This window comes from Enhydra lutris, unplaced genomic scaffold (assembly GCF_002288905.1).
Source record: "Enhydra lutris kenyoni isolate GAN:26980312 unplaced genomic scaffold, ASM228890v2 scaffoldscaffold9, whole genome shotgun sequence".
NCBI lineage: Eukaryota > Metazoa > Chordata > Mammalia > Carnivora > Mustelidae > Enhydra > Enhydra lutris.
Window position 1 is genome coordinate 38,141,154 of NW_019154093.1, and position 24,969 is coordinate 38,166,122.

At 38.0% G+C, this 24,969-nt stretch overlaps 1 protein-coding gene across 1 annotated transcript; it reads left to right on the forward strand.

Moving 5' to 3' along the window:
* The first annotated feature begins 1,212 nt into the window (after window positions 1–1,212).
* Window positions 1,213–24,654, forward strand: LOC111143199 (cystathionine gamma-lyase). The gene is made up of 13 exons (XM_022496746.1): window positions 1,213–1,271; window positions 1,631–1,804; window positions 4,761–4,842; window positions 6,813–6,908; window positions 8,689–8,798; window positions 10,890–11,021; window positions 14,480–14,537; window positions 14,997–15,074; window positions 16,688–16,840; window positions 18,351–18,472; window positions 19,846–19,898; window positions 23,260–23,398; window positions 24,061–24,654. The coding sequence occupies exons 2-13, from the start codon at window positions 1,637–1,639 to the stop codon at window positions 24,085–24,087; spliced, it is 1,218 nt and encodes a 405-aa protein (XP_022352454.1). The 5' UTR covers window positions 1,213–1,271; window positions 1,631–1,636; the 3' UTR covers window positions 24,088–24,654.
* The last annotated feature ends 315 nt before the right edge of the window (window positions 24,655–24,969 follow it).

The window sequence follows — 24,969 nt, forward strand, 5'->3', positions numbered from 1 at the left end:
TGCAGCAACACTAAATAAAATATCCATATTTATACAACTCAGGTTTTGCTCACAAATATTAGGAGGTACTGTTTTAGACCCTCCCAGTCCCTAAACATGTCACATAAAAACATACATATGTACAGTTACATATACCTCGAGATGAATTGCAGTTGACATGTTATATTTTAAACAGAAAAAATTTAAATATATATTAATATCTATCAGTGTTTGGGAGTCTATCCATTTCTTCCCCCAGGCATACAAATTTTGCTAGGCCTCTAAAAGCTCACAGGCCCCTTGTTAGGCATGGCTTTTCTAGTGCTTAATGGCTAAGTGTCCCTGAAGCCAATTTGAAAAGCAAAAGCCACAGTCCTTAAATTTTAAGAACTGATCATTCTGTATTCTCCTCTTTCTTAACTGGTTCAATAGTTTCAGATCTTTAGCTTATACTTTGCAAGAACAGAAATATTCCTAAATTCGCTAGTCCTAGAAAATAGGCACAATAGTAAGTAGGTCAAATCTGTATTGTTTAGGGAACAAGGAGATTTTTGTTGTTTGTTTTAAAGAAGTGATCCTTGAAAGTAGGTCTCTGGGTGCAGGTGAGAGGTAAATCGATACACGGACTGCTTCCCTTTTCCTACAAAAATGTTGCTGCCAATTGTGCAACAATGAAGGCATTTTGTGTAAGGACTTGAGGCTCCAATAAGGGTTTTTTTTGTTTTTTGTTTTGTTTTGTTTTGGTTTTTGCCATACAATCTTTTTCATCACGGAGAGCTTCTCTGGGTACTTCGAAAGATAATGATGCTTGAAAAAGCTCAAATTTGAACGGCTCTTAAGCTGCCAGGGTTCTGATTAGAGATCTTCACTACAGTCGCTTCGCCATTAAGAAAAATACGACCCTCACTCAGGTTTCCATTACCGCAAGCGCTGGGTCATTCCAGATTTCAGTTTACCTTAAAAGGCAGGCCGCCGCAGTTAATGAGAATCCAAGCTGCAGGTTTGGCAGATTGTGCCACGGGCTTCCTACAAATCGCCACTTGGTTGCTTGCGTCGGTCGGCACCGCCCTCAGGACAAAGGGGGTTGGGGGCAGGGGTCAGGGACACTGGCTACAGTAAGAGGAGGCTATTTGTGTGGCCTGTTTACAAGGTTACTCGGTTTCAACACCAAGCCCGCCTTTCTCCGTGTCTCAGGCGAACCTCCGGCCTGAGGTCACCCAGACGCCGGGGTGGCCCACCGGAGCGAGCACGGCAGCCTCCCCCCCCACGGCCGGGACTCAGGAATTTCGCCTGCGGGGACCCACGCCACATGGACACCCAGACTCCCGCTTCACTCCACTGTCGCCACCGGGAAGGGCGGTCCCAGCGACGCTCCAGGCAACGCCTCCGCTTCCGGCCAATGAGGAACGGGGGCCGCGTCGGGGCCTTCGCTCATTGGGTCTCGCTGGTTCAGCCTGCGGCGAACGCAAACCAGCCGGCCGGCTACTAAAGTCGGAGCCACTGAGTCCGGGAGTACGGCTTTTGTCCGCGCTGCCGGCGGGGTGGCGTGTCTTTAGCGCCCGTACTCTTGGTTCTTGTGTCCCTTTCAGGCCCTGTCGCAACAGTTTCTAGTTTTCTCTTCCTCGCTCTTTTCTCTTTCCATCCTTCGCAGCTCAGCATGCAGGAAAAAGACGCCTCCCCGTATGGTTTCCAGCCTCGCTTCCCACATTTCGCCACGCAGGCTATCCATGTGGGCCAGGAACCGGAGCAATGGACCTCCCAGGCTGTAGTGCCCCCCATCTCACTGTCCACCACGTTCAAGCAAGAGGCTCCCGGCCAGCACTCGGTGAGCTGGGGCAGGCTGGGAAAGTGGGGGGTGGGGCCGGTTTGGGCGGGTAAAGAGAGATGGCTTATACAATAAAAGGCATGCAAGTAATTTGTAAGGTGGTTTATACATCAGGAAGGCACCCCAAACGGTTGTTTACTACACCCGTAATATTCCTTGTACTAAATCTTCGTATTCTCTGGTCCAGTGATCACATTTCTTTTGATAAGCAGAACTGGAAGGAACAGTTTGTCCAACTTGCCATATAGATTTGGAACTGAAATTCATGTAATTTTGGCAAATTTGCGGTTCAAAACTGAGGGTCCTATCTTTGTTGAATTACCTTTAGCAGCAAAAATTATAAAGACATGTAGGGAGTCCAAAAAAAAAAAAAAAAAACTCTCAGGATCTGATACCTCACCTAGAATCAAGATCATGCCCAGTGGCTGTACTGTTGTTATTAATAGTGATTTACTTGCTGTGGGCTAGATACAGACTTAACATGCATTATGTCAGATGGTATGTGTACTCTCTGGGATTCCAACCTGCTCTAGAACCCTCCTCTTAGGCATTAGACTACACTCTGCTATACTCCAATAATACTAGTAATAGTCTAACCCATTGCATCATTTAAGCAGTGTGGCTTGGTGGTTAAGAGCACAAATCACCTAGTCAGAGGGGCTAGGTTTGAATTCTGACACCACCTCCTCTGATCTGGGTGACCTTGAGCAAGTTGCTTAACCTATCCAAGCCTTAGGTTAATCCTGAGTAAATGGGGTTAATCAGTACCTACTACATAAATTGTTGATGTATATGTTAAGCTTTATGGTACATTGTCATTGCTCAGTAGTTCCGGTATTTCACAGTGTTCCCATTTACACCTTTTCCCATTTGATCCTCACAGCAACCAGGTCAGAGGGCAGGACTGGTGTTACACACTTTTTATACAAAAGGAACTGACCTTGAGTTGTAGATAAATGACTTCTAAGGTTTCGATAGAACAGTTTTTGTTAATCCCTTTTGGCAACACACTGATGGGATCTTGGAGTACTTAAAAGTTGCTAGCTTTCAAGGAAATCAGTTCAAGGAACTTTGTAGGTCCAAAGCTTTGATTATACTTCAAAAACCTCTTTAGTTTGTTGTTACATAAGTCAAGGAAGATTCTTTTAAATGTAGCCCTTTGTTTTGTGAGGTACAGCTCTAAAGGGCTGGTTTAGGAATTCTAAGGGCTTCTAAGTTACTGCATTTTGGAATCAAAATGTGTACACAGCCTGTTTTCCAAGCTTGCAGGCTGTTGCTGGTATAGGGTTTTGTGAACGTGTGACTGTCCAAGCTTTAGCTTTTGGTACAAAAGTTAACCATTTAACCAGACATTAGTAATTAAATATTTTCAGAGGAAAAAAAAACAAAACATTTTCAGAGAGCCAACAGGGGTGGTAAAATCTAAGTACCAGACACCCCTTAGTACCTTTAAAAACTCAGTGAAGAGCATTAAAGAGAATCTGAGGAGCTGAAGAGAAGCATCTGTTACTCCTATTCCATTTGGAAAGCCATTGAATGGGCAAGGGGTGGGAATTTGCCACTGAAATATGCCTCTCCCCGACCCCAGAGTTAAATCTCTGCAGTGAATAATTACGGAAACATGGGTGCCTTTCAGTGGCCGTAGCCACATGAATCCAAGCAGATTTTTTCTCTCTGGGGAGTACAGGTCACATCAAGGAGGTAATGGTGATGGAGGGATGAGGATATCCTGGAACCCTATAAAATATGTCTACTAAGTTTGTCAAAAACAAGGAAACAAAGAAACCCAACTTTAAATATACATATCTGAGTTAAATATATATATAAATATATATAAATAATGTATAATACATATTAATAATATAATAATAAATAATATATAATATATATTATTTGTTTATATATATACATACACACATATATATATGTGTGTGTGTATATATAAAATACTAGGAGCTCCCAAATCAGAACCAATGTGTAAAAAGTGGTTGTTGTGTTTTGTTATGCGCTATATGAGGCATGGGGAGAAATCTATAGCATTTTTAGTCAATGTTTAAATCCTAGGTTTGACTACTGGTTCCGATGTTCCCTATAACATTTTGCTTCACTTTCCTGACCATGAGTATTAAATAAAATGACTGACTGAATACTCCTAGTATGGTAAATGTAAAGAGAGTGAAGTTTAAAAAATTGTGTATAGCCACTTTGCCAAGAATTACTGTCTATGTTTTGTTGCTTTTGTAGAGCCAAGATCTAAACTTCGAGCATTTGTAGGATCTGTTCATAGTTTCCTGTAGGGTGTTAAACAGGACTTGTATCATTTATTTCTTAGGAAATGAAATACAGGTTAGAAGTAAGTTTACTCTGTAGGCTCTAGTGATTCCCTTTTTGTGATGTCCCCCTGGCTAAATGGGTAAAGGTGAGTCTAACATAATAATAATCCTAATAATAAAAACAACGATTTCTCTAGTAGTTAGCATGTGCCAGGCTCAAATGAGTAGAGAATTCATTATACATTGTATAATTTTATCATCATAACAATTTTATAAATTGGTTTTTTTGTATTTTATTCCATTTTATAGGTACTGAGATTGACTTTAGGAAAGGTTAAGTAACTTACCTATTTGGCATACAGCTCATAGGGGGCGCCTAATAGAATTCTAAAACAGGCTGGTGGACTTCAGTGTAAAGAGAGAATGCACTAGCAGGGGGAAGGGGCAGAGGGAGAGTAGGCACCGAACTGAGCAAAGAGCCTGATGCGGACTTGATCCCAGGACCCTGGGATCTGAGCTGAAGGCAGACATGTTAAGCTCCTATTTAATGGCAAGACATGTCATAAGTAAATAGTAGAAAATCATTATCATAGGATGAACCTCTAGTTGTTGAGGTGTCTATGTTAGGACTCTGAAAAATAAGCTTAAATCTCTTAGGATAAACTCTAACTTCTTTTCTTCAGGGTTTTGAATATAGCCGTTCTGGAAACCCCACCAGGAACTGCTTGGAAAAAGCAGTGGCAGCACTGGATGGGGCCAAGTACAGTAAGTGATTTCCATTCCAGTCTGTGAAGTCGAGAACCCATTCTTACATGTACAGACAAAATCAGAGAGGGACAGAATTTAGAATTGGAAAGGAATAAGAATTAGCTAGTTCAAAACTTTTATTTTACCAAGACTTTGAAATTTTTGTCCAAGGTCCCATAGATGATATAATATGCAAATATGTAATTCTTAGGTAAAAATAAATATGAATAGAGGGAAAATGACCAAATTTGCCATTTAGTATTCATGTAAATCCACTCTTCATCTGAAGGTGTCAGTATAAATAGATAAATATTAACAGTTTTATAACACTACTGAGAATATAAGCTTTCTGATACTCTGGTTCATTTACCTGATAATGCTTGAGAACACTACCCGGTGTTCTCAAAGAACATTTACCCGGTGTCCTTCTTAGAGATTAGGGATTAACCCCTTGAATCTTTTTTCATGAAGGGAGTGGATTACTGTTAAATCATCCTCATATTTTTTATATGAATGATACTGAATGAGGATAGAATAGTGAAGAGAAAATGTGTCTTAGGAATTTTCTCATAGCGAGAATGCTGGGGTTAGAAATGTTCATGTGGATTTTGGGGGATTTGGGGAGTTTGGTCTTTTGTTTTAGATGAGGGGAGTTCTTTTTGAACACTAAACTTCTGTAATTTAGTACTGTAGAGAGATCATCATTCCCTGCAGAAGGTGTAAAGGCTGAGTATTCATATGGCAGACATTTTTTTTCAAGTGGGCTCCAGAAAACACAATTGTTTTTAACTGGGTTTAAAGTTTAGACTTCTAGAGGCACCTGGGTGGCTCAGTTGGTTAAGCGACTACCTTTTGCTCAGGTCATGATCCTAGAGTCCCAAGATTGAGTCCCACATTGTGCTCCCTGCTCAGTGGGGAGTCTGCTTCTCCCTCTGACCCTACCCCCCTCACACTCATTCTTTCTCAAATAAATAGATAAAATCTTTTTAAAAATTAAATTAAGTTTAGCCTTCTATATAAATTTACCATTAGACTACAGATGTGCTGAGTAGAGAACTGTAATTCTGACCTCAACTTTTCTGAGAAGATTTTATAAGAATTACATTTTTCAAGTTAATTGAATTATCCCTTCTACCAGTCACAGGTGATTTTTATCATTAAGGTGATGCATTGATATTTTGTCAGGATATTTTCTTTTATAGTGTTTAATGTACACAATGCCAGATGGTTCTTTTTAAATTGTTTTCATTATTTTTATTCTGTAAGAGATTTTGAGATCATACTTGTTTAAAGGAGATTCCACACTTAAAAATTTTTAAAAACAAAATTTAAAATTTGCCAGATGCATCCCAGGTCAGATTTTGAGTTTTATTAAAATATTTGCTCAATTGGCTATCCATATAGTTAATGAGTGAATCATACCATAGCTCTGTTCCTCAGGTTTGAAATTTTGTTTAAAGTTTGTTGTTTTTAAACTGTAATTGAATTGGCAGTTGGCCTTTAATCTCAGAATTTTGTAAAGAATTATTTCTTTGGAGCACCTGGGTGGCTTAGTTGGTTAAGCGGCTGCCTTCAGTTCAGGTCATGATCCCAGAGTCCTGGGATCGAGCCCCACATCGGGCTCCCTGCTCAGCGGAGAGCCTGTTTCTTCCTCTGCCTCCGCCTGCTGCTCTGCCTACTTGTGCTTCATCTCTCTAGTGAATAAATAAAATCTTTAAAAAAAAACAAAATTTCTTTGAAGCGTTTCAGAGAAATGTTATCACCAAAGCAGAATTACATGGTTTTTCTCTTAAAGATATTTTAGTTTTGAAATAGAAAGGGGGAGTTGTCCACTGTATTTTCATCAGGGGACTTCTCATGATTCAGTAGTGATGGCTGTCCTTATGTCCAGAGAGAACAACATAAAGTAACACAAGGAAGTTCTGTTGGTGTTTTTCAACCCAGAGGTTTGACTTTTTTGGCTTACTCTAACTTGGCTTTTATTTTAGGCTTGGCCTTTGCTTCAGGGTTAGCTGCCACTGTGACTATTACCCATCTCTTAAAAGCAGGAGACCAAATTATTTGTATGGATGATGTGTATGGAGGTAGGTGACCTCTCTCATGCATGTTTGTGTCAGCTGATATTTTAAAGACAGTAAAGTGGGTCCTGAATTATATTAACAATGTTGCCAGGATTATTGATTATTTATTATCTTTTAAACGTGTGATGGACACCTCCGTGTTGGCCCAGACTTGATAAAGGAAGAGCATAAACATTTAGCGTCTATGTTCTAGAATTGGCCTGTAAGAGAGATTGTTTACTAATAATTTTATTTAAACTGCTGGAGTGAGGGTGTTGGACCTGATCAACTTTCAAATATATCCTACTCCAGAGAAGATAGTATCTAAAGAGAGAGTATTCTAGTGTTACTTAAAATTTTTGCCTGCAGTGAAAAGGAACTATAACCCAGGTCACTCTCAAAGAGATTACCTCTACCCATCCCTCTATCTTCCCAACACATTTATACGCTTTGGATTTTAGTGAACCTTTGAAAAATCTGTTGAAAGTATGGACCCCTTTCCCCCAAAAGTAGAAAAGTGTGCTTAAGACTACACCCAGTGTTTATCATTTTAATTATAGGGTCAAGGGGTAAGGGGTCTCACCCCTTGAAGTCCATCATGGATCCAAATTTAAGAACTTCCATTCTAAACAGTTTAAATGCAAGTTATTTAAAGTGGTGAGGGGGAAGGTAAAGAAGATGGGTTGCCCTTACCTTTAAGCAATACTGATTTTTATGATCAATAACAAAAAAATTTGTTAATATACGTACGTATATATATATAACAAATGCTTTCAAATAATTAAAACGTGATTTCTAGAATATTATCATTTTATCTATCTTCTATTAACAAAGAGTTAAATCTGTAAGTTCCTTGAAATAAGAGACTCCTAGTAGTCATTTTAACCTCTTAGACATTTGCAGAGTGCTTTGTATTTATCGTTGTTTCCCTATGATAGTTGAATCATAGATTGTTGAATAGAAGTAACATACCTTTAGTTACTTTTATAGTGCATTATGAAAACCTCATGACACACACAGATACAAAATCTTGAAAATTGCTGTTGATTTTTTATAATTCTTTACATTCTTTCTCAATCATATTATCTAGGGTCAGTCTACAGCATCAAAAGTTCAGTATATATCTTTGATCATGGAGTATTTTTCCTTTTCCTTTTCTTTTTTGGTTAGCTATCAATAAGAACAATTTTTCCCTTAAATTTGCCTGTGTAAAAATCAAATCCAGAACAGTGTTTATAAGAGAAATTAGTTCTAAGTTGAATGATTTCTCTTTTCACCATAAAACTGTAGTTGTTTGATTTACATTGCCTCATTTAACTATTAAAGCTTTAGAACCACATAACAAAAAGATTGAGAGATTACAAAGAATAATAACCAGTTTTTCTATTGCCAAAATATAATCAGACTAAAAATTTATTTTTAATATTTTATTGACATCAGTTCATTTATTTTAAATTTGAGTGCTAGGAAGAAATTGTTAATATAAATTACCATTGGGGAACATGCCACTTAATGTGTGAAGAGCAGAAATTGTAGGTTTTCAGAAACGTTTCTGCTTCATGTCATTTAGTGTGGATATCAGGTATATTTTATTGGACTCTTTAACTTCCAGTTTAAACTCCGAGCCTTATATTCTTTACTATACAAGATAGCCAAATGATTTAACCAAGGTAGAATTTCTGTTAGTTGTACTTTTATTGGTGATTGACACTTCCTTATGTTTTTAAAGTATTTATACCAGTAAGGAATGAACATTTCTCAGTACCATGTCCTTCCTATTTTGTCTGTTTTTTTTCTGCCTCAGGTACAAACAGGTACTTCAGGCAGGTGGCAACTGAATTTGGATTAAAGATTTCTTTTGTTGATTGCTCCAAAACCAAATTGCTAGAGGCAGCCATTACACCAGAAACCAAGGTAACTCAGTTTTCAGTTTTGTCTGTTTTGTGTGTGCTGGGTTTTTTGTTGTTGTTGTTGTTGCTTGTTTTTTTTGTTGTTGTTGTTTTTTAATCATTCTGTTCACTGGAGAACATAACTTAAATGTGAATAATACATTTTATTAGAAGCCATTGGAAACCATCAACAGGATTAAGATCGGTCTGGCTTCTCCAGAATATTCCTGCAGAATGGTTGGGTCCATGAATTCCAGAGCAGGATCCAAGTTCTAATTCTGTGTCAGTTGGTGTATGTTCACGGGCAAATTATTTAACCAAAGTCTCACTTTCTTCTGCAAGATGGGGATAATTGCACTTGCTTTATAGAAAGGTGGTTGTGTAAATTACATGAGATAAGGCGTATGAAATGCTTAGTACAGTACCCAACTCATAATAACTGGAAAAAAAATGGTTTTCAAAAGCATATGATTCTGTACTGCATTACCACGCTGGTGTTGGTTACAGAAATCATCCCAGAGATTGGGTTGCAGAAAAGGAAGCTTGCCAAGACCCCAGACTCTAAGCATACTGGTTTTTTAAGAATTCTAAGCCATACTTCAACAAAATAATAGTTACAAGTAGAGAATGGGCCACAAGCAATCTTTAGCCTCCGTCCTGGGAAGCTTGCATGCCACCGGAAGGTGTTTTGTGTCTGAGTGAATGGCATATGTGATATTCTTTCTTGGGGCCTCATTGAAATTCTGCATGGGTAAAAGAAGGACCAGTGTCTTTTATAAGTCAGCCTTCTCCAACTTTTTACTAATGATTAAAAGGTTTGAATTGTATTCAAGATGATGTTGTAGTGAATGCTAAGAAATGAAAACCTTTGCTCACACAAATAATTACTTTGAAGATTAACACAGGGTGAGCTTTGAGTGATTAAGGTTTGTTTTCAAAGGAACTTGTTTTTTATCTTGCTTAGGAGAAAAGATACTTATTAAAATAGCTGGTCTGAGTCTAAGGGAGGAAAGCAAATTGTGAGTATGTTAATTCTTGTCAACAGAACTTTATGTAGTGGCTCTTTACTGACTTGAATTAATACATTATTTTCCCCCTGAAATATCTGCCTCATCATATGAAGTAGATTTTTTAAGTCCCTGTAAAATCAACTTTATATTTATTATTTCTATTTTAATTATTTTATTATGAATATGAATAATAGATTCTTACCCAGAAATAATTTTTTATAGATAATTTTAAATTATCTATAAATTTTATAGATAATTTTAAAATAATTCATTTCTTGTAGAATATGCATTAATTACCTTATCTTTTCTACAGCAGACTCTAGAGTAGGAAGAATATTCAACTAGATATCTTGCTCATTTGTATAGTAATAAAGAAGCATTAACCCTTTAAAAAAGAAAGCTGTAGGTAATGTCATTCAATACAGTGGCATCCTGTTTAACAAACAGAATTCTGTTCTTTTCTTTGATCTTTTCAGTCACTGTCAAGCATCTACTATGTGCCTGAGTTGTGCTAGGTTTTGGGATATGATACTGTCTCTTTCTTAAATGAGCTGTGACTAGGTTTTCTGTTGTGTGTACCTTCTCTCCTGCCCACTTTAAAACCATGCTTTTCAAGTTCTGGGTACTTATTTTATAGTTTCTAATGCATCTGGCATTTTTAAGTTAATACTGAGGATATGTTTGGCATTGAAGGGATAGTTCTCTTTAATGAAAATTCTAGGCTGTTCTGTGTTATTTACCTTTGAGAAAATTCCTAGACAATGAATTATGTCTTTGAAATCCATCCTCGTTTTAATGGAATGTAATTACAATAATTAACTTGAGCACTTTTCTTCTTACACATAACATTATCTCATTTGGTCTTTATAACAACTCTATGAAATATTATCAACCCTGTTGTACAGATATAAAATTTGAGGAACATGGAGGGTATGTTATTTAACTATGATCTCTCAGAAATTAACGGGGGCTAGGATTCAGATTCAGCCTTTACAACTTCATCACCCACACTCTTCCAGTATAGTCTGCCAGATGGTTACAATATATGAAGCGTATATTGGTGCGGTATATTTTTATATACTATTGTTATCTATTGAATTTTTTAGCTTGTTTGGATTGAAACCCCCACAAACCCTAGCTTGAAGATGATTGACATTGAAGCCTGTGCACATACTGTCCATAAACATGGTGACATCATTTTGGTCGTGGATAACACTTTTATGTCAGCCTATTTCCAGGTAAATGAAAATACTTTCTTTTGGGCATGAATAATAGAATACAGATACCCATAACTCGGAAAGGAAAGACTTGTTTACATAAAATCATTTTGAAACTCACGGAATCAAACCATAGTTATTGATTAGACAAAGAATTAAAATTGGGCCTTTTCTACCATTAACTAATATTGCTTCAACCAACCCTAGGTTCATATCTGGTATGGGACTTTGTGTGTTTTAAATGTTGTCTTAATTAAAGCTTTTAAGTTCTCTCAGGATATGGAAACTCTCTAAAGAGCTGGCCTTATTATGTGATTTTTATCTGTCAGTGCTTTATAGATAGTTGGGACTTTAATGTTTATGTGCTGTTATTAATCAGTTATGTTATTTTTTTATATATATGATGTGACTGAAAAACATACATACTTAATGCATATATTATGTTTATTTTAAAATATATTGATATATAATATTAAATTATTAAAATAGATAACGAAATCTTAGGCTATATAATTTAATATATATATTTGAATGTATTACATGATGTATGTAATGTACATGTTATATAATTAAACCTTGCTAACCTTCCAGAGAAAAGGAAAATAAAAGCTATCCTGCATGACATCTCAGTGTATGTCACACGTATTATTTCTCCACTTTCCTCCTCTCTAGTTTCACTTCCCTCAGTGCCCAGCTCTCTCTATCTTTACCTTGTTTGTATTAGGAATTTCTACTCCCTGTTTCACATTGTAGCTATAAGTACCAAGTCCTTTATACTGCTCCTTTTAAACTATCTCTTTTCCTACCTACCCCACCCCACATCTCTTCCCACCTCAAACCCTCCCATTCATCCTCCATTCCTTTTCTTTTTTCTCTTTTTTCCAGATGCTTCTTTCCATTTTGTTCTTTTTGGTAGACCATCTGAGGATCTGTCTATAATTGATTAGTTGTCTGCCCTTTCCCCACATGTTCTCTCTCTCTTTCCTCCAAGGAGCCCTGTTTCCTCTCCTTGTTAGGAGCTTACCTTCTCCTCCCGGTATCCTTCCTGCTTCTACCTTTTGATCGTTCTTATCACACTTCCTGTACTTTACCTTTATTCTGCAGAATTCCTGAAAGCCCAGCTCATCTTCTGCTACTCTTAAATTAGGCAGATGTTTATAGCTCAGTTGTTTATATTCCCCCCTCCTTTGTTTTGGGTCCCTGCAGTTGGCACAGGCTGCTACCTTAGTTTGTATAAATCTGTTCTTCACCTTCTTCCATTTTATTGAGAAGGCACTACCGCCTTTATTTTGTTTTCCTCAGATACATTTCCTGGCTATGTTGCATTCAGACAGCTTCATGGGCCACCTACCTTTGGCTCATGATATATCTCTGGGTGCTTCTTGTATCTGCTGAAGCAGTCTGTTTCCAAGTGAAAATCTCCTGGCATCATCTATTTTTTCCAGCTGATTTTCTCTCTTAGATTAGTTATCCCAACTCCTTATCCCATATACCACTTACATTAAAGACCAGTTAACACAGATTAGGGCTAGTCTAGCTGAGTCACAGTGAGTCCTGTATATTCCCAAAGAGATTGCATGAATTGTTTTAGCCCGGGCCTGTCCAGATTACTCATCAGGCCCGGCCCTCCCTCCTCCCCGTCCCACCCGGTTACTGTCACTAAAATAGGTCCAATTTTTCTACCTTTCTGAAGCCCACATCACATTTCCGCATGCCAGGGACTGCAGTTTGCTTCCTTTCAATCTGGATTCATTCCAGTTGAGTTAATCAGAATCATGTTGTCCCAAAGTGGCCACACGTGTTAGTTCCATACAGTAGATCTTCTGAAAAGGTCCTCTAATTATTTTACCATCATAAAAACTGGATACGTTCTCTTTCTTCCCTGCCTTTTATCTTCTGGGTCTTCTATAAATGTCACAAAAGGCAGAATGGACATAGTATCATGAAATTTCAGAGTTTGAGAGTGGAACCTCTGTATTTCCATAATTTAGATGTGAGTGCTAGTTCTACCAGCTTTTTAATCTGAATGATGTTTTTGTTTTTCTTTCCTTCCTTCCTTCCTTCCTTTCTTTTTTCTTTCCTCTTTTTTTTTTTTTTTTTAGAGAGGGCAAGCTGGGGGAGGGGTTACAGAGGGAGAGAGAGAATCTTAAGCAGACTCCGTGCCTAGTGCAGGGCCCAACATGGGGCTCGATATCACCATCCTGAGATCATGACCTGAGCCGAATCAAGAGTCAGATTCTTAACCAACCACTGTTTTGTTTTTCTTCCTCCCTTTACTTCATCTGTACAATGAGAATCTTAAAGTACTGATTTTCTTGAGTTAGATAAAATATTCTGTATAGTGCTTCACTGGGATATATATAAAGTATTTAACATGGTTCTCAGCACGTAATTATATCAACAGATGTTAGTTGTTCGTTTTCATTTTTTGTTTTCTTTTGACCACAGAGTTTACAGAATGTTAGCATTGGAAGAGACCATTCTCTAGTTTGACTCCATCACTTTGGAGATGCGCAGACACTTGTGTAGAGAGTGCTATGAGTAATACCTGATTTAAAACATCCTATTTTTGAAACACCCCAAATGGAAAGTCCTATAGTCCCTTATCTTAACACCTTCCAAAGACTAAATGACTGGTGAGGTTAAAACACACGCACGCACACACGCACACACACTTTCTTTTAAAGAAAATATAAATAACCTCCCGGCTGGCTGTCAGTAGAGCTTGTGACTCTTGATATGATTTCAAGCCCCGTGATGGGCGTAGAGCTTGCTTTAAAAAAAAAAAAAAAAGAAGAAGAAAATATAAATAGAAAGATGTTGATAATATATTTTTTGGTGAATAAGTTGATTATAGCTCTAATTCTCACTATAAACAAAAACATTTTAAGACTAAAGGATTGATTTGCAGGAAAATTGGGTGAGAGAAAATAGTCCAAAAAAATTTCTAAGTCACTTTACACTTGGCAAAACTAGTATAATAAGAGTAATTAAGAGTCTAGATCATGGCACATCTAATGAATAATCACAACATACATTATCAGGTTTTAATGATCAAAAATCCAAGCGTGTTATATACTCACTTGACATAATAATTGCTAAGTGTTTATGTCTGCTACTTGATGTGTTTACCGAGTCATAAAACGCCAGCAACTGCATTATAAAATTTAGTAATATCCTTAGGACCAGCCAGCAACTGCTCTAATGAAAAAAGCTCAGGAGACCTGTTGACCTGAGTTTACCTGCTATTTCCAGAAAATTTGTGCTATTGGACTGAATACTGGGTCCAGTGCTTTCTATTTTTATTTGGTAGGTAAGGGAAGGGGAAACATACCAGTTGAGATCCTGGAAAATTTTAAGATGCATGTATTTTTGAAAAGTTAGAATAAGAATGAAATTTACAATAGCAAATAGACATGTAATAAAGCATATTTTCAAGTGATTTACCATTTAAAATGAAAATCTTTTGTTCCTTTCAGCGGCCTTTGGCTCTGGGAGCTGATATTTGTATGTATTCAGCAACAAAATACATGAATGGTAAGACATACATAATCTATACTTTGAGTATTCCTTTCCATGGATAGATGAAAATACCACAGAGCTTGATATTTTGATCCTTTTTCTTCTATTAACATTTTCTCTGTGACTCATGTAGAAAGCAAAATATTTATACTTTGGTTAAATATGGGATTTCATTTATATCAGGCAAAACTATGCTCATGACTTATGATCAGAGGATTAAAATTTACTAAAAAAAGTTCAAGAGTTTTATTCTACTGACAGCTTAAAAAGAAACATTTAATTTTTATATGATTTTTATTTCATTGTTAGTTATAGCTTTTGGTACTATCAAATTAAATACTGTTTATTTAAACTTATTTTATAGGACTTTTTCCCAGAGAGTTTTTTTCAAGTGAAAGTTACACTTTAGAAATTTTTAGAATGAAGAATAAACATACATTGTTTTTAACTTTAAATGTTTTTGCTTTGTTTTAGGCCACAGTGATGTTGTCATGGGCTTAGTGTCTCTTAATTCTGAGACCCTCCATAATAGGCTCCGTTTCTTACAAAATTGTAAGTATTAAAAAGTCCAGAATTCCCCTTAACCTATCAGAGGGCCTACATTTGATATTTGTAGTTCTACTAGATGTCATGAAGTGATAACATTCTACTAAATTAGGAAGAAATGAGAAATGGAGGAGAAAGATTCTGGTTTTTATTTTATTTTATTTTTTTATTTCTTATTTATTTTTTTAAGATTTTATTTTTTCATTTGAGAGACTGTGAGAGAGAGAATGAGAGCTGAGAAGGTCAGAGGGAGAAGCAGACTCCCCATGGAGCTGGGAGCCCAATGCGGGACTCGATTCCAGGACTCTGAGATCATGACCTGAGCCGAAGGCAGTCGCCCAACCAATTGAGCCACCCAGGCGCCCAAGAATTTTTTTTTTTTTAAGATTTTATTTATTTGAGAGAGAGAGAGAGTGAGAGAATGAGAGGGGAGAAGGTCAGAGGGAGAAGCAGACGCCCCATGGAGCTGGGAGCCTGATGTGGGACTCGATTCCGGGACTCCAGGATCATGACCTGAGCTGAGGCAGTTGCTTAACCAACTATGCCACCCAGGCAGCCTAAGATTCTGGTTTTTAAAGGAAAGTAGAAAAATTAGGATATAAAAATATAGTTAGAACATAACAGGGCTTTGCAACATGACTCAAGGGATGAGTGTTGTTAATTTTCAAATCCATGTTAATTTTGACCATAATTGGATAAAGCCCATGTGATTTTTTTTAGTTTTTGGACTTACTAGATTTTTTTTCTTTAGATAAAACATTTGGAATGATGGCTTTCTTATGCTCTACCTTTTATATCTGGAATGGTGGTTAACTTTAAATAGCACTTAATATTAATATTAATATTATTAATATTAACATTTTTCAACAGATGTCTAAACACCATTTCCTGTTTAGATGGTTTAGTTATCTCAAGTATGGGCAAGGATTTATTTGAAGATACTTAGTTTAACCATTATGATTTGACAGATAAGATATAAACGTAATTAGGAATAAAGTAAATAAGTATTAAATAAATAAAGGAAATAAGCATTAAAATTTAAAAAAAAAAGAAGAAGATGGCACTGAGGAGGAAAACCAAAACTTACTATTTGATAAATTCCTTTCATTTATAAAACATTAAGGTGAGGTATACATCATGGAGGCAAAGTAATTCCTAGGCTGCTTTAGACAGAAGCTAAATAGAATGTTGTAGAATGTTGGTAGAACTTTTAGTAACAGTAGGAGCTGAATGCCTTTTTTTTCTACGTGTTCAAAGAAATGCAAGGTTCAACTGTGTGTAGTATGTCACTGAATGGAAATCATAGAAAGGACTATGTTCATGTTGGAGACGTTCGTACTATGTTCATGTTTAGTTTACAGGATCTTCTTATCCCCTCATTTTAAAGACCATTTCTAAAAAAAAATAAAAATAAAAAAATAATTAAAAAAAAAAGACCATTTCTTTGAGCACTTCATTCTCATGCTTCTGATTTGCTATATAATTCCCCCCCGCCCCGAAACTCAAACACTGGCCTTTGTAGCTCGTTGCTCAGAGTCACTATAATGAAAAGGCAGTGAGAGAATCTCCTGGGTCTCTCCCCACCTTTCAGACTAACCCAGCATATGTTCATTTTTCAGCTCTTGGAGCAGTTCCTTCCCCTGTTGACTGTTACCTCTGCAATCGAGGTCTGAAGACTCTCCAGGTCCGAATGGAGAAGCATTTCGAAAATGGAATGGCAGTTGCTCAGTTTCTGGAATCTAATCCTCGGGTAGAAAAGGTTATTTATCCTGGTACGTTGATATAATTTCTTTTTCTTTCTTTTTTTTTTTAATTTGAGAGAGAGCATGAACAAGTTGGGAGGAGAGGCAAAGGAAGGGAGGAAAGAGAATCTCCAGCAGACTTCTCGCTGAGCCCAGAGCCAACACAGAGCTCAGTCTCACAACCCTGAGATCATGACCTGAGCTGAAATCAGGAGTCACATGCTCAGCCAACTGAGCCACCTGGGTACCCCAATGTTGATATGATTTCTAAGTACATATGCTTACACTAGGATTTTATGGGTTATCCTAAGTATCTTATGTATGACACCTGTTGTAAGGTAGCTGCTTCTATGTATTTCTTTGTTGTTCATGTATTATTGGACACTGCTGTGTGTCAGGCTCTGTGGTGGGTCTGGTGGTGCAGAAGATAGATGTGGTCTGTGTCCTTGTGTTGCCTATAATCTAGTGACTGCTTGGATGTTAGAAAATTGATTTTATGCATTAGACCTTCCTGCCATGGTCTTTAGCTTGAAGGCTTGTGTTTACCTGTTCCACGATTGCAACATTGTACTTTCTAGTTGATTTGCTTATAGTCTTTTCAGGCTGCCATTCTGCATTAGCTCTTTAATCTGTTTTAGGTTGGGACTTGATACTAATCAGATACTAATCAAATTGAGACTTGATACTTACACACCAAAATTCCCCTGAAGGTCTCTTAATTCCTTTTCAAATTTTTTCACCTCTGCCAACTCATGTGCCCTTGGTAGACTTACGTATTACTCTTCGAATTTATTTGGCCAGTCTATTAAATTGTGGTGTGGTCTTAAATAAATGGTTACTTTGAACCCTTTGAGGTTTTAGTCATGTGATCTAGGGTGGACAGGAGAATTAAGTTTGATTCCTGTCCTTAAGGACCTTAGATAAGCCAAGACAGAACTACATATGAGATTAAATGCCATATGTGTCTGTTGACTGTATGTATTTTGAATTGAGTGAGGGAGAAAAGTTTTGGGCTGTGCCTTGAAGAATGGGAAGCATTTGTTTAGAAGGACAAGGACAAGCATTCTGATTCATTCAGTAAACGTTTATGACTTGCCCACAATGGAGCAAGCTTTGAACTACGACCTGGGATCCGATTATTAACAAAAGAAATGGATTTCTCCACATGGAGCTAGTCTGGTGGATTAGACAGATGTTAAACAAGAAATTACAGAGTAATATAATTAATAGAGGGGCAGTCAGCGGGTAGAATGTTCCAGGTTAAAGGGACAGCTTGCACAAAGGTCCTGAGATGACAAAGTGCAGTACTGCTAGTTGATGTAGCTCGAGCATGGAGCGGATGGAAAAGATGGGTCAGAAGGAAGCTAGAGACCCAGAAACAGGGGCTAGAACGCATCATGAGTCATGAGATGTGGACAAGGTGTAAAGCTCATCATTATTAGGCTTATTTGCAGTTTGCTTTAGGCACATGGAATTTTTTTGTTATGAAATTACATGTTTGATTCTAAAATAAGACTTTTATTATGCCTCATGATCACAGGGCTACCCTCTCATCCTCAGCATGAGCTGGCAAAGCGTCAGTGCACAGGCTGCCCGGGGATGATTACCTTTTATATTAAGGGCACTCTTCAGCACGCTCAGACGTTTCTCAAGAACCTCAAGGTATGCTTTCAAAAGAGGTTTTTAAATCGGCCAGGTAGATTACAGTAGTTCATGAGCTCTCCTTTCCACCCAGCTCAGGTTCATGTCTTTGTATCTGTAGGTCCTACCCTCAGACCTCTTTATCATGAAATGCTTTAGGTTGGAAAATGACTTCGGTGCGGTAGCAGACATCTGAGTATGTTTGTTTACTGAACTCTCCTTCGACCATCAGGCTGAGAGAGATCAACTGTCCTGATGCATTGGTTTTCAGATTTATCAATAATGGAACCCCTTTTCCAAATGCAGTATTATGTGAAACTTCAAAGTAATGTGTGGCTAGCGCACTGCACAAAGGCTGCTCTGAAATCCAGCCTAGGAATGGCTTTCCAAACCCTGTGCCCTCCAGGCTGCATCTGCCTGGGGTGAAGGAAGGGAGGCCTTTGTTTGGATTTTCACACTGGCTGGAGGCTCTCAGGGTTCCCGGAAGAGAGGCCTTTATTAACTCCATACACTGGGCTTGCAGAGCTCATGCAACAGACTGAGGGTTTTTTGTTTGTTTGTTTGTTTTTTAAGATTTTGTTTATTTATTTGACAGAGAGAGACAGCAAGAGAGGGAACGCAAGCAGGGGGAGTGGGAGAGGGAGAAGCAGGCTTCCCGCTGAGCAGGGTGCCCAATGCCACACTGAATCCCAAGACCCAGGGATTGTGACCTGAGCTGAAGGCAACCACTTAACTGACTAAGCCACCCAGGCACCCGACAGAAAGTTTTAAATTACTGAGGTCTAACGCATAGGCTGCTGCCAGATTACTCAGCATCTACTGGTATCTCAAAGTTGTACTGAAAGCAGAAAGATAGTGTATATTTAATTAAATATAGGTGTGAGAGTAATTTTAAAGTATTTGTAAAATTATGATACTATAACACTAAATACAAAAATGGGTTTTTTTTCCTACTCCAGGAGGAAGTTAAATGGATGTATTAATTTAGTAAGTGATAGATTTTAACAATTAAGTGTATATAACTTGGTAGACTTGTAGAGATTTTTATTTAAAGGGTAACCGCAAAACTAGGTCTCAAATGTAATAATTCTGAGGTTTTAGGTTTCATGTTAATTATTACTTAAGTAGAGGGCCAAATCAGGAAGGTATGAGAGATTCGTCTTCCTCAACTTGTCATGTTTTAAAAGTTTGCACACCATATGTCTAATTGGCGACATCGGTATTACAGATTTTATTTTCATTTTTTCTCTGGGTTTCTTGCCCAAATTGTACTTTTTTTCATTATCACCATTTCTAACCCCGTGTCCAGCGCCATTTTGTGAAAAACATTTAGTTTTGTATATTTTTGTTTTTACTTTAATGAAAGATCTAAATGAATGTTTTCTTTACCATAGTTATTTACTCTGGCAGAGAGCTTGGGAGGATACGAAAGTCTTGCTGAGCTTCCGTGAGTATATTTCTGTTTTTCTCAGCGTTGTAACTTTGATGTCTGCTTTAATAGTTGTTTGGAGGGGAATATGGTAAAATCAGGAGTAATTCAAGACATTTGACAGTAAGAATAGCATCCTGCTATTGAATCAGAATGGACTCTTAACCCAGTAGAATGGAGACCCTCATAAAATCTTGGTGAGTTGTATGTGTCCTCCTCAATTTTGCTTTCTTCCGTTCTGCCTGAAGGCAGTTCCAGCAGAGTTGTATTTTAGGATCTCTGACCTCTGACCTGGGACTACTTGTTCTATCCCACTCCACCCTGGAAGGGAGATTGGAAACTTTTATTAGAAGGGCGGATTTCAAGACTTGTTGGAAATGGGGACTGTGTCTCTGATGAGACACATGCCCTTGACGGTCAGAGGAGGATCCTACTAGATGCCACCAGATCCATTTATTTTCTGTTCTCTGGATACACCTTGAATGGCTTCATGTTATCCGCAAGATGGACCCAAAAGCTAACTTGGTATTCCCGATCCAATCAGTTCATCTAATTGTATCAAAGCACCAGAGGATGTTAGAACATGTAGCCCGAGATCAAGTGGTCCAACAGCTTATTTTCTAGATAAAAACTCAGAAAGTTTTGCTGATTACTCAGATGTCACATAGAAATGTGTCAGCAACTTAACTCTTGAGGTTTCTCATAGAAACAACGAGAGGAGGTAAAAGCAGCCTGGATCTGGATTTGAGACCTGCTAGGTCAGTTACTCACCTGAGCTACAGTTTTTTCATCCACAGAATGGGATTAATAATTAAAATAACAATTACCATTTATGGATTACCTGTCCCACCAAACATTCCAGAGCTGTATCCTGATTTTATAGGATGTTACTCTGCCCATGTATTGTAAATATCGCACTAGTAATTAACATCATTACCTAATAATTGTCAAGAGTACTTGACAATTTCTCAATTTCTGTGTTTTACTTTTCATAAACATTTCTGGAATAGCTATGTTCTGGAAGCAGTATGTTGAGGGCTGTCAGGGATTACCAAAATGTAGGCACATTTGCTGTTCTCTCATAGTAGTTTGCAGCTTCTTGGGAGAGTCAGACAATTTCACATAAAATTAAAAAAAAGAATGTATGATACCCAAAGACTTACTCAGATGATTAAGATAACACACATAGGTTTTGTGCGTCTTTCAGAAGACGCCTGCTAGTAAGTCTGGCTGCACAAGAGGGCACACTCAGCATATGAAATTGGGTTGTTTTTCATAGTCGTGAAGTGTGTATTACTTTAAGGTGCTCTTAAAAATCGACACCTCCTGATTTCTTCGGGGATTTGGTTTAAAGTTGTTTGGCCCTCAGATGTACCAGCCAGCGAGGCCATCACCCCAATGCCTGCCAGTGGACGAGTGAATTTAGGTCAGGGCTTGTCTCTTCTGTTACCCTCATTCTGTGACTTCCAACTGCTGCAACGAGAACAGAATAGCAATAGGGGATGGAAGAAGCAGAGCCAGTGTGCGCTGGGCTAGTCTTCCAGCCCGACAATGCACATTAACTCTGCAACCTCAGAAAAGTTACATGTTCTCTCCATCTGTTCCATGGTTGTAAAATGTGGATAACACTACTCAGCTCTTAGGCTTGTTATGGGAACACGGGGAAAAAAATATCCCTAAGCCAATGCCTTGATTCATACTAAGGGCCCAATAAATGTTAATTACTATTAGGAATTATTATGTTTTATTAGGCATCTATTACATTCCAGGTACTTGCTAAGGCTTTATATATATTCCTTCCATTAATGACTGTGATAAACTTTTGGGATGGGAGTTATATCCAGCTTCTATTCATTAAAAAAAAATGAATTAATTAACAAATGCCTTAATTCATTTACTGTATACATTCACTGTACACGAGTACAGTACCTGCCTCATGGTGAGCCTATAATAAGTGATAGCTATTATTATGATTTTAGGTCAAGAAATTCATTATGAGGACAGGTAACTTTTACAAGCCCACATAGCTGGTGTGTGAAGGAGAGGATTCATGTGCAGGTCTATTGCTCTCAGAACCTAAGTTCTTATTTCAATGAGTACACTCTCTTTTGAGGAATTAAAAGTCTGAAAAGACAGAACATTTTTTACTTTATTTTATATATTTTTTAAAGGAGAGGGAGCACAAGTGAGATAAGGAACAGAGGGAGAAGCAGACTTGAGTGGGGTGAGGGGCAGAGAGGGAGGGAGAAGCACACTATCCACTGAGCAGGGAGCCTGATGCGGGGCTGCATCCCCAGCACTCTGGGACCGTGACCTGAGCCAAAGGCAGACACCTAACTGACTGAGCCACCCAGGTGCCCAAGGCAGAACGTTTTAAGGAGGATGTTGGCATGTACAACTTTAGTGGAGTGATCAAAGAAGATACTCATTTATGTTGACCACATTTGAGATTTTCTCTCCATGGATCTGAAGAGAGATAAGGCAAAACAGCTCAGGCATTGATTTTGCGGGTGGTGTGCCCGGAAAGGATGAGTGTTGGTGGCAGTGTAAGTGCGTAGGGCTCAATAAGACTACAGGCCTCTCCTCTATGGTGCCTTAGCCTCCGCCCACAGAGTCTTCTGCCTCCTCTCAGCTCTGGCATTCCTTGCTGTCCGTTTCTTGTTTGGCATGTGCAGTAGACTATTCTCTTCTGTGAATGGTCATAGTCTTTGCCTTCTGCTTTGTTATGTAGGATCAAGAAAAATATCTCGTTTTTCTTGGTTTCCCAGTTCTTACTATGGTGCCTGACCCCCAGTAGGTGTTTTACCTTTATACATGTTAATGATGATGATGAGTTGCTAGTTAGTTCTGAAAATCCTTCCAGGCCTCTACATTCACGGGTTATGTGCTGGAATTCCTAATGCTCACTGGTTGCCACTGGTGGTGTTCCTGGGTTGTCTTTCTCCGATCCGCCTCACAGGGTGCCATTCTGAATTAATCCATTGATCAGGAAGGAATTAGTTTCTGTCTGGCTCTTGGTCCAACAGGCCTTTTATGCAAGTCCAGCTGGTTGGTCGTGGAGCCTATGACTGCTGGCCAAGGCTTCATTCAGGCAGATGTTAAAATCCACAGCTGGAGGCTATCTTTTTCCCTTCTACCTGGGAGTGCTCCTTTGGTGTTTGGATTGAGTATATTGATGGTATAGAAAGGATAAAAGATCTTAGTTTTCACTTATAATAATGACCAGAAAAGATAAATTTTCACAATTCCTTATTTTTTTGCCTGTGAAAAATTATAGGCATATGAAGAATTTGATATTTAGAATAGAAGAATCTGAAGATAATTGTAATTTGAGACCGATACATTACCGTAATACTGATTTGCTCATTCTTTCTTTCAGGGCAATCATGACCCATGCATCAGTGCCTAAAAGTGACCGAGATGTCCTTGGAATTAGTGACACACTGATTCGACTCTCTGTGGGCTTAGAGGATAAAAAAGACCTACTCGATGATCTAGATCAAGCTTTGAAAGCAGCAGTAAGTTTAATTATTTTAGTGTGTTTTGGGGCTTAATCTGGGTGGTGGTGGTCATTTTTTTTTTTTTTTAAGATGTATTTATTTATTTGAGAAAGAAAGAAAGTGAGGAGGGAAGGGGCAGGGGGAGATGGAGAGAGAGAATCTCAAACAGACTCCTGTGGAGCACAGAGCCTGATGTGGGGCTGGATCCCATGACCCTGAGATCATGACCTGAGCCTATATCAAAAGTCAGACACTCAGGATGCCTGGGTTGGTTAAGCGTCTGCCTTCGGCTCGGGTCATAATCCCAAGGTCCTGGTATTGAGTCCTGTGTTGGGCTTTCTCCTTGGTGAGGAGCCTGCTTCTTCCTCTGCCTGCCACTACCCCCGCTTGTGCTTTCTCTCTAACAAATAAATAAAATCTTAAAAAAAAAAAAAAAAAAAGTCAGACACAACCGACTGAGCCACCCCAGCGTCCGGTGGTCACTGTTTTATAGAGTGACCTCACTGTGAATTCTGAAGGTTTCCTCTTCTTTCCTATAATAGACAGGGTATATAAATGTGTAGGGAACTCAGCTGAAGGGCAGATTTAAAAAATGGTAGTATTCAGAAGAGAGTCCTTGGAAGAAGTGAAGTCTCTACCTATAGTTTTAATGACGTATCTTTCTTGTGATTTTAATACAGCACCCTCCGAATGCAGGTGGAAACTAGCATTCTTGAACTGCTAGTGGAAGTTGCTTCCTGAGAAGACCAACTCTGTGTAATTGAATGGACCATAAATGAGCCTTTGCAGAATTTTCAAGTGAAAATGTAAAGGGACCTCATTACCTGTCAGAGCTATAACCTTCCAGGGATAATCCTTATTAAAAAGTTTCCTCTTTCCCTTATTATAATTGACAGGTCAATTCTGTTAATATGTTTTTGTTGATTTTTGTTTTCATTTGCCTCTGAAGGAGGTGGGATTTGTGCTGCTTTTTGGGATTGTGATCTTTTTTCATAGGTTAAGATTTATATTGATCATGTTTACAATATAATGATAATTCATTTTTTATGTTTTTCTGAAGAATTTAAATTATTAAATGAATGTTCTTAAATCAAGTGTGATTTTTGCATATTGTTGAACACAGCCCTCAAAGCAATGGTTTACACGTAATTATCATAAGCCAAAAATCAAATACTTGAAAAGTCTACTGTGAAATTCTGCTGATATAAGGTTGTACTTACTATTAAAAAATAAATAAATAAATCTAATTACCAAATATATCCCATTGTGATATTCCTGTATTATGTGGCATTAACTCATATCCCTGGGCCCTTTTAACCCTCAACTCTGGGAGGTCTTGGCTGTTTGCAGTAATTTTTATAAATTAAGTTGTATAACTATCATGTCCAAATCTTAAGTGTTTGCAGATGAGAGATTCTATCACGGGATGTCAAAAGCCACTTTTATAGAGAGACATACCACTTTCTATATTTTTACCTGTAATAGTAAACTTAGTGATCCTAAAGAGAAATGCTTAAAACAGAAGCTCACAGTCAGCAAATTGTTAATAAGCCATAAGTCAAATGAATGTCTAAAGTTGTTTTTGTATT

Bases quoted from the DNA above. Each gene is read 5' to 3' on its own strand.
- LOC111143199 (XM_022496746.1), top strand. From the start codon at position 1,637: ATGCAGGAAAAAGACGCCTCCCCGTATGGTTTCCAGCCTCGCTTCCCA. The intron at 11,022-14,479 runs GTAAATGAAAAT...TGTTCCTTTCAG, and splicing joins TTATGTCAGCCTATTTCCAG to CGGCCTTTGGCTCTGGGAGC. The intron at 16,841-18,350 runs GTACGTTGATAT...TCATGATCACAG, and splicing joins AGAAAAGGTTATTTATCCTG to GGCTACCCTCTCATCCTCAG.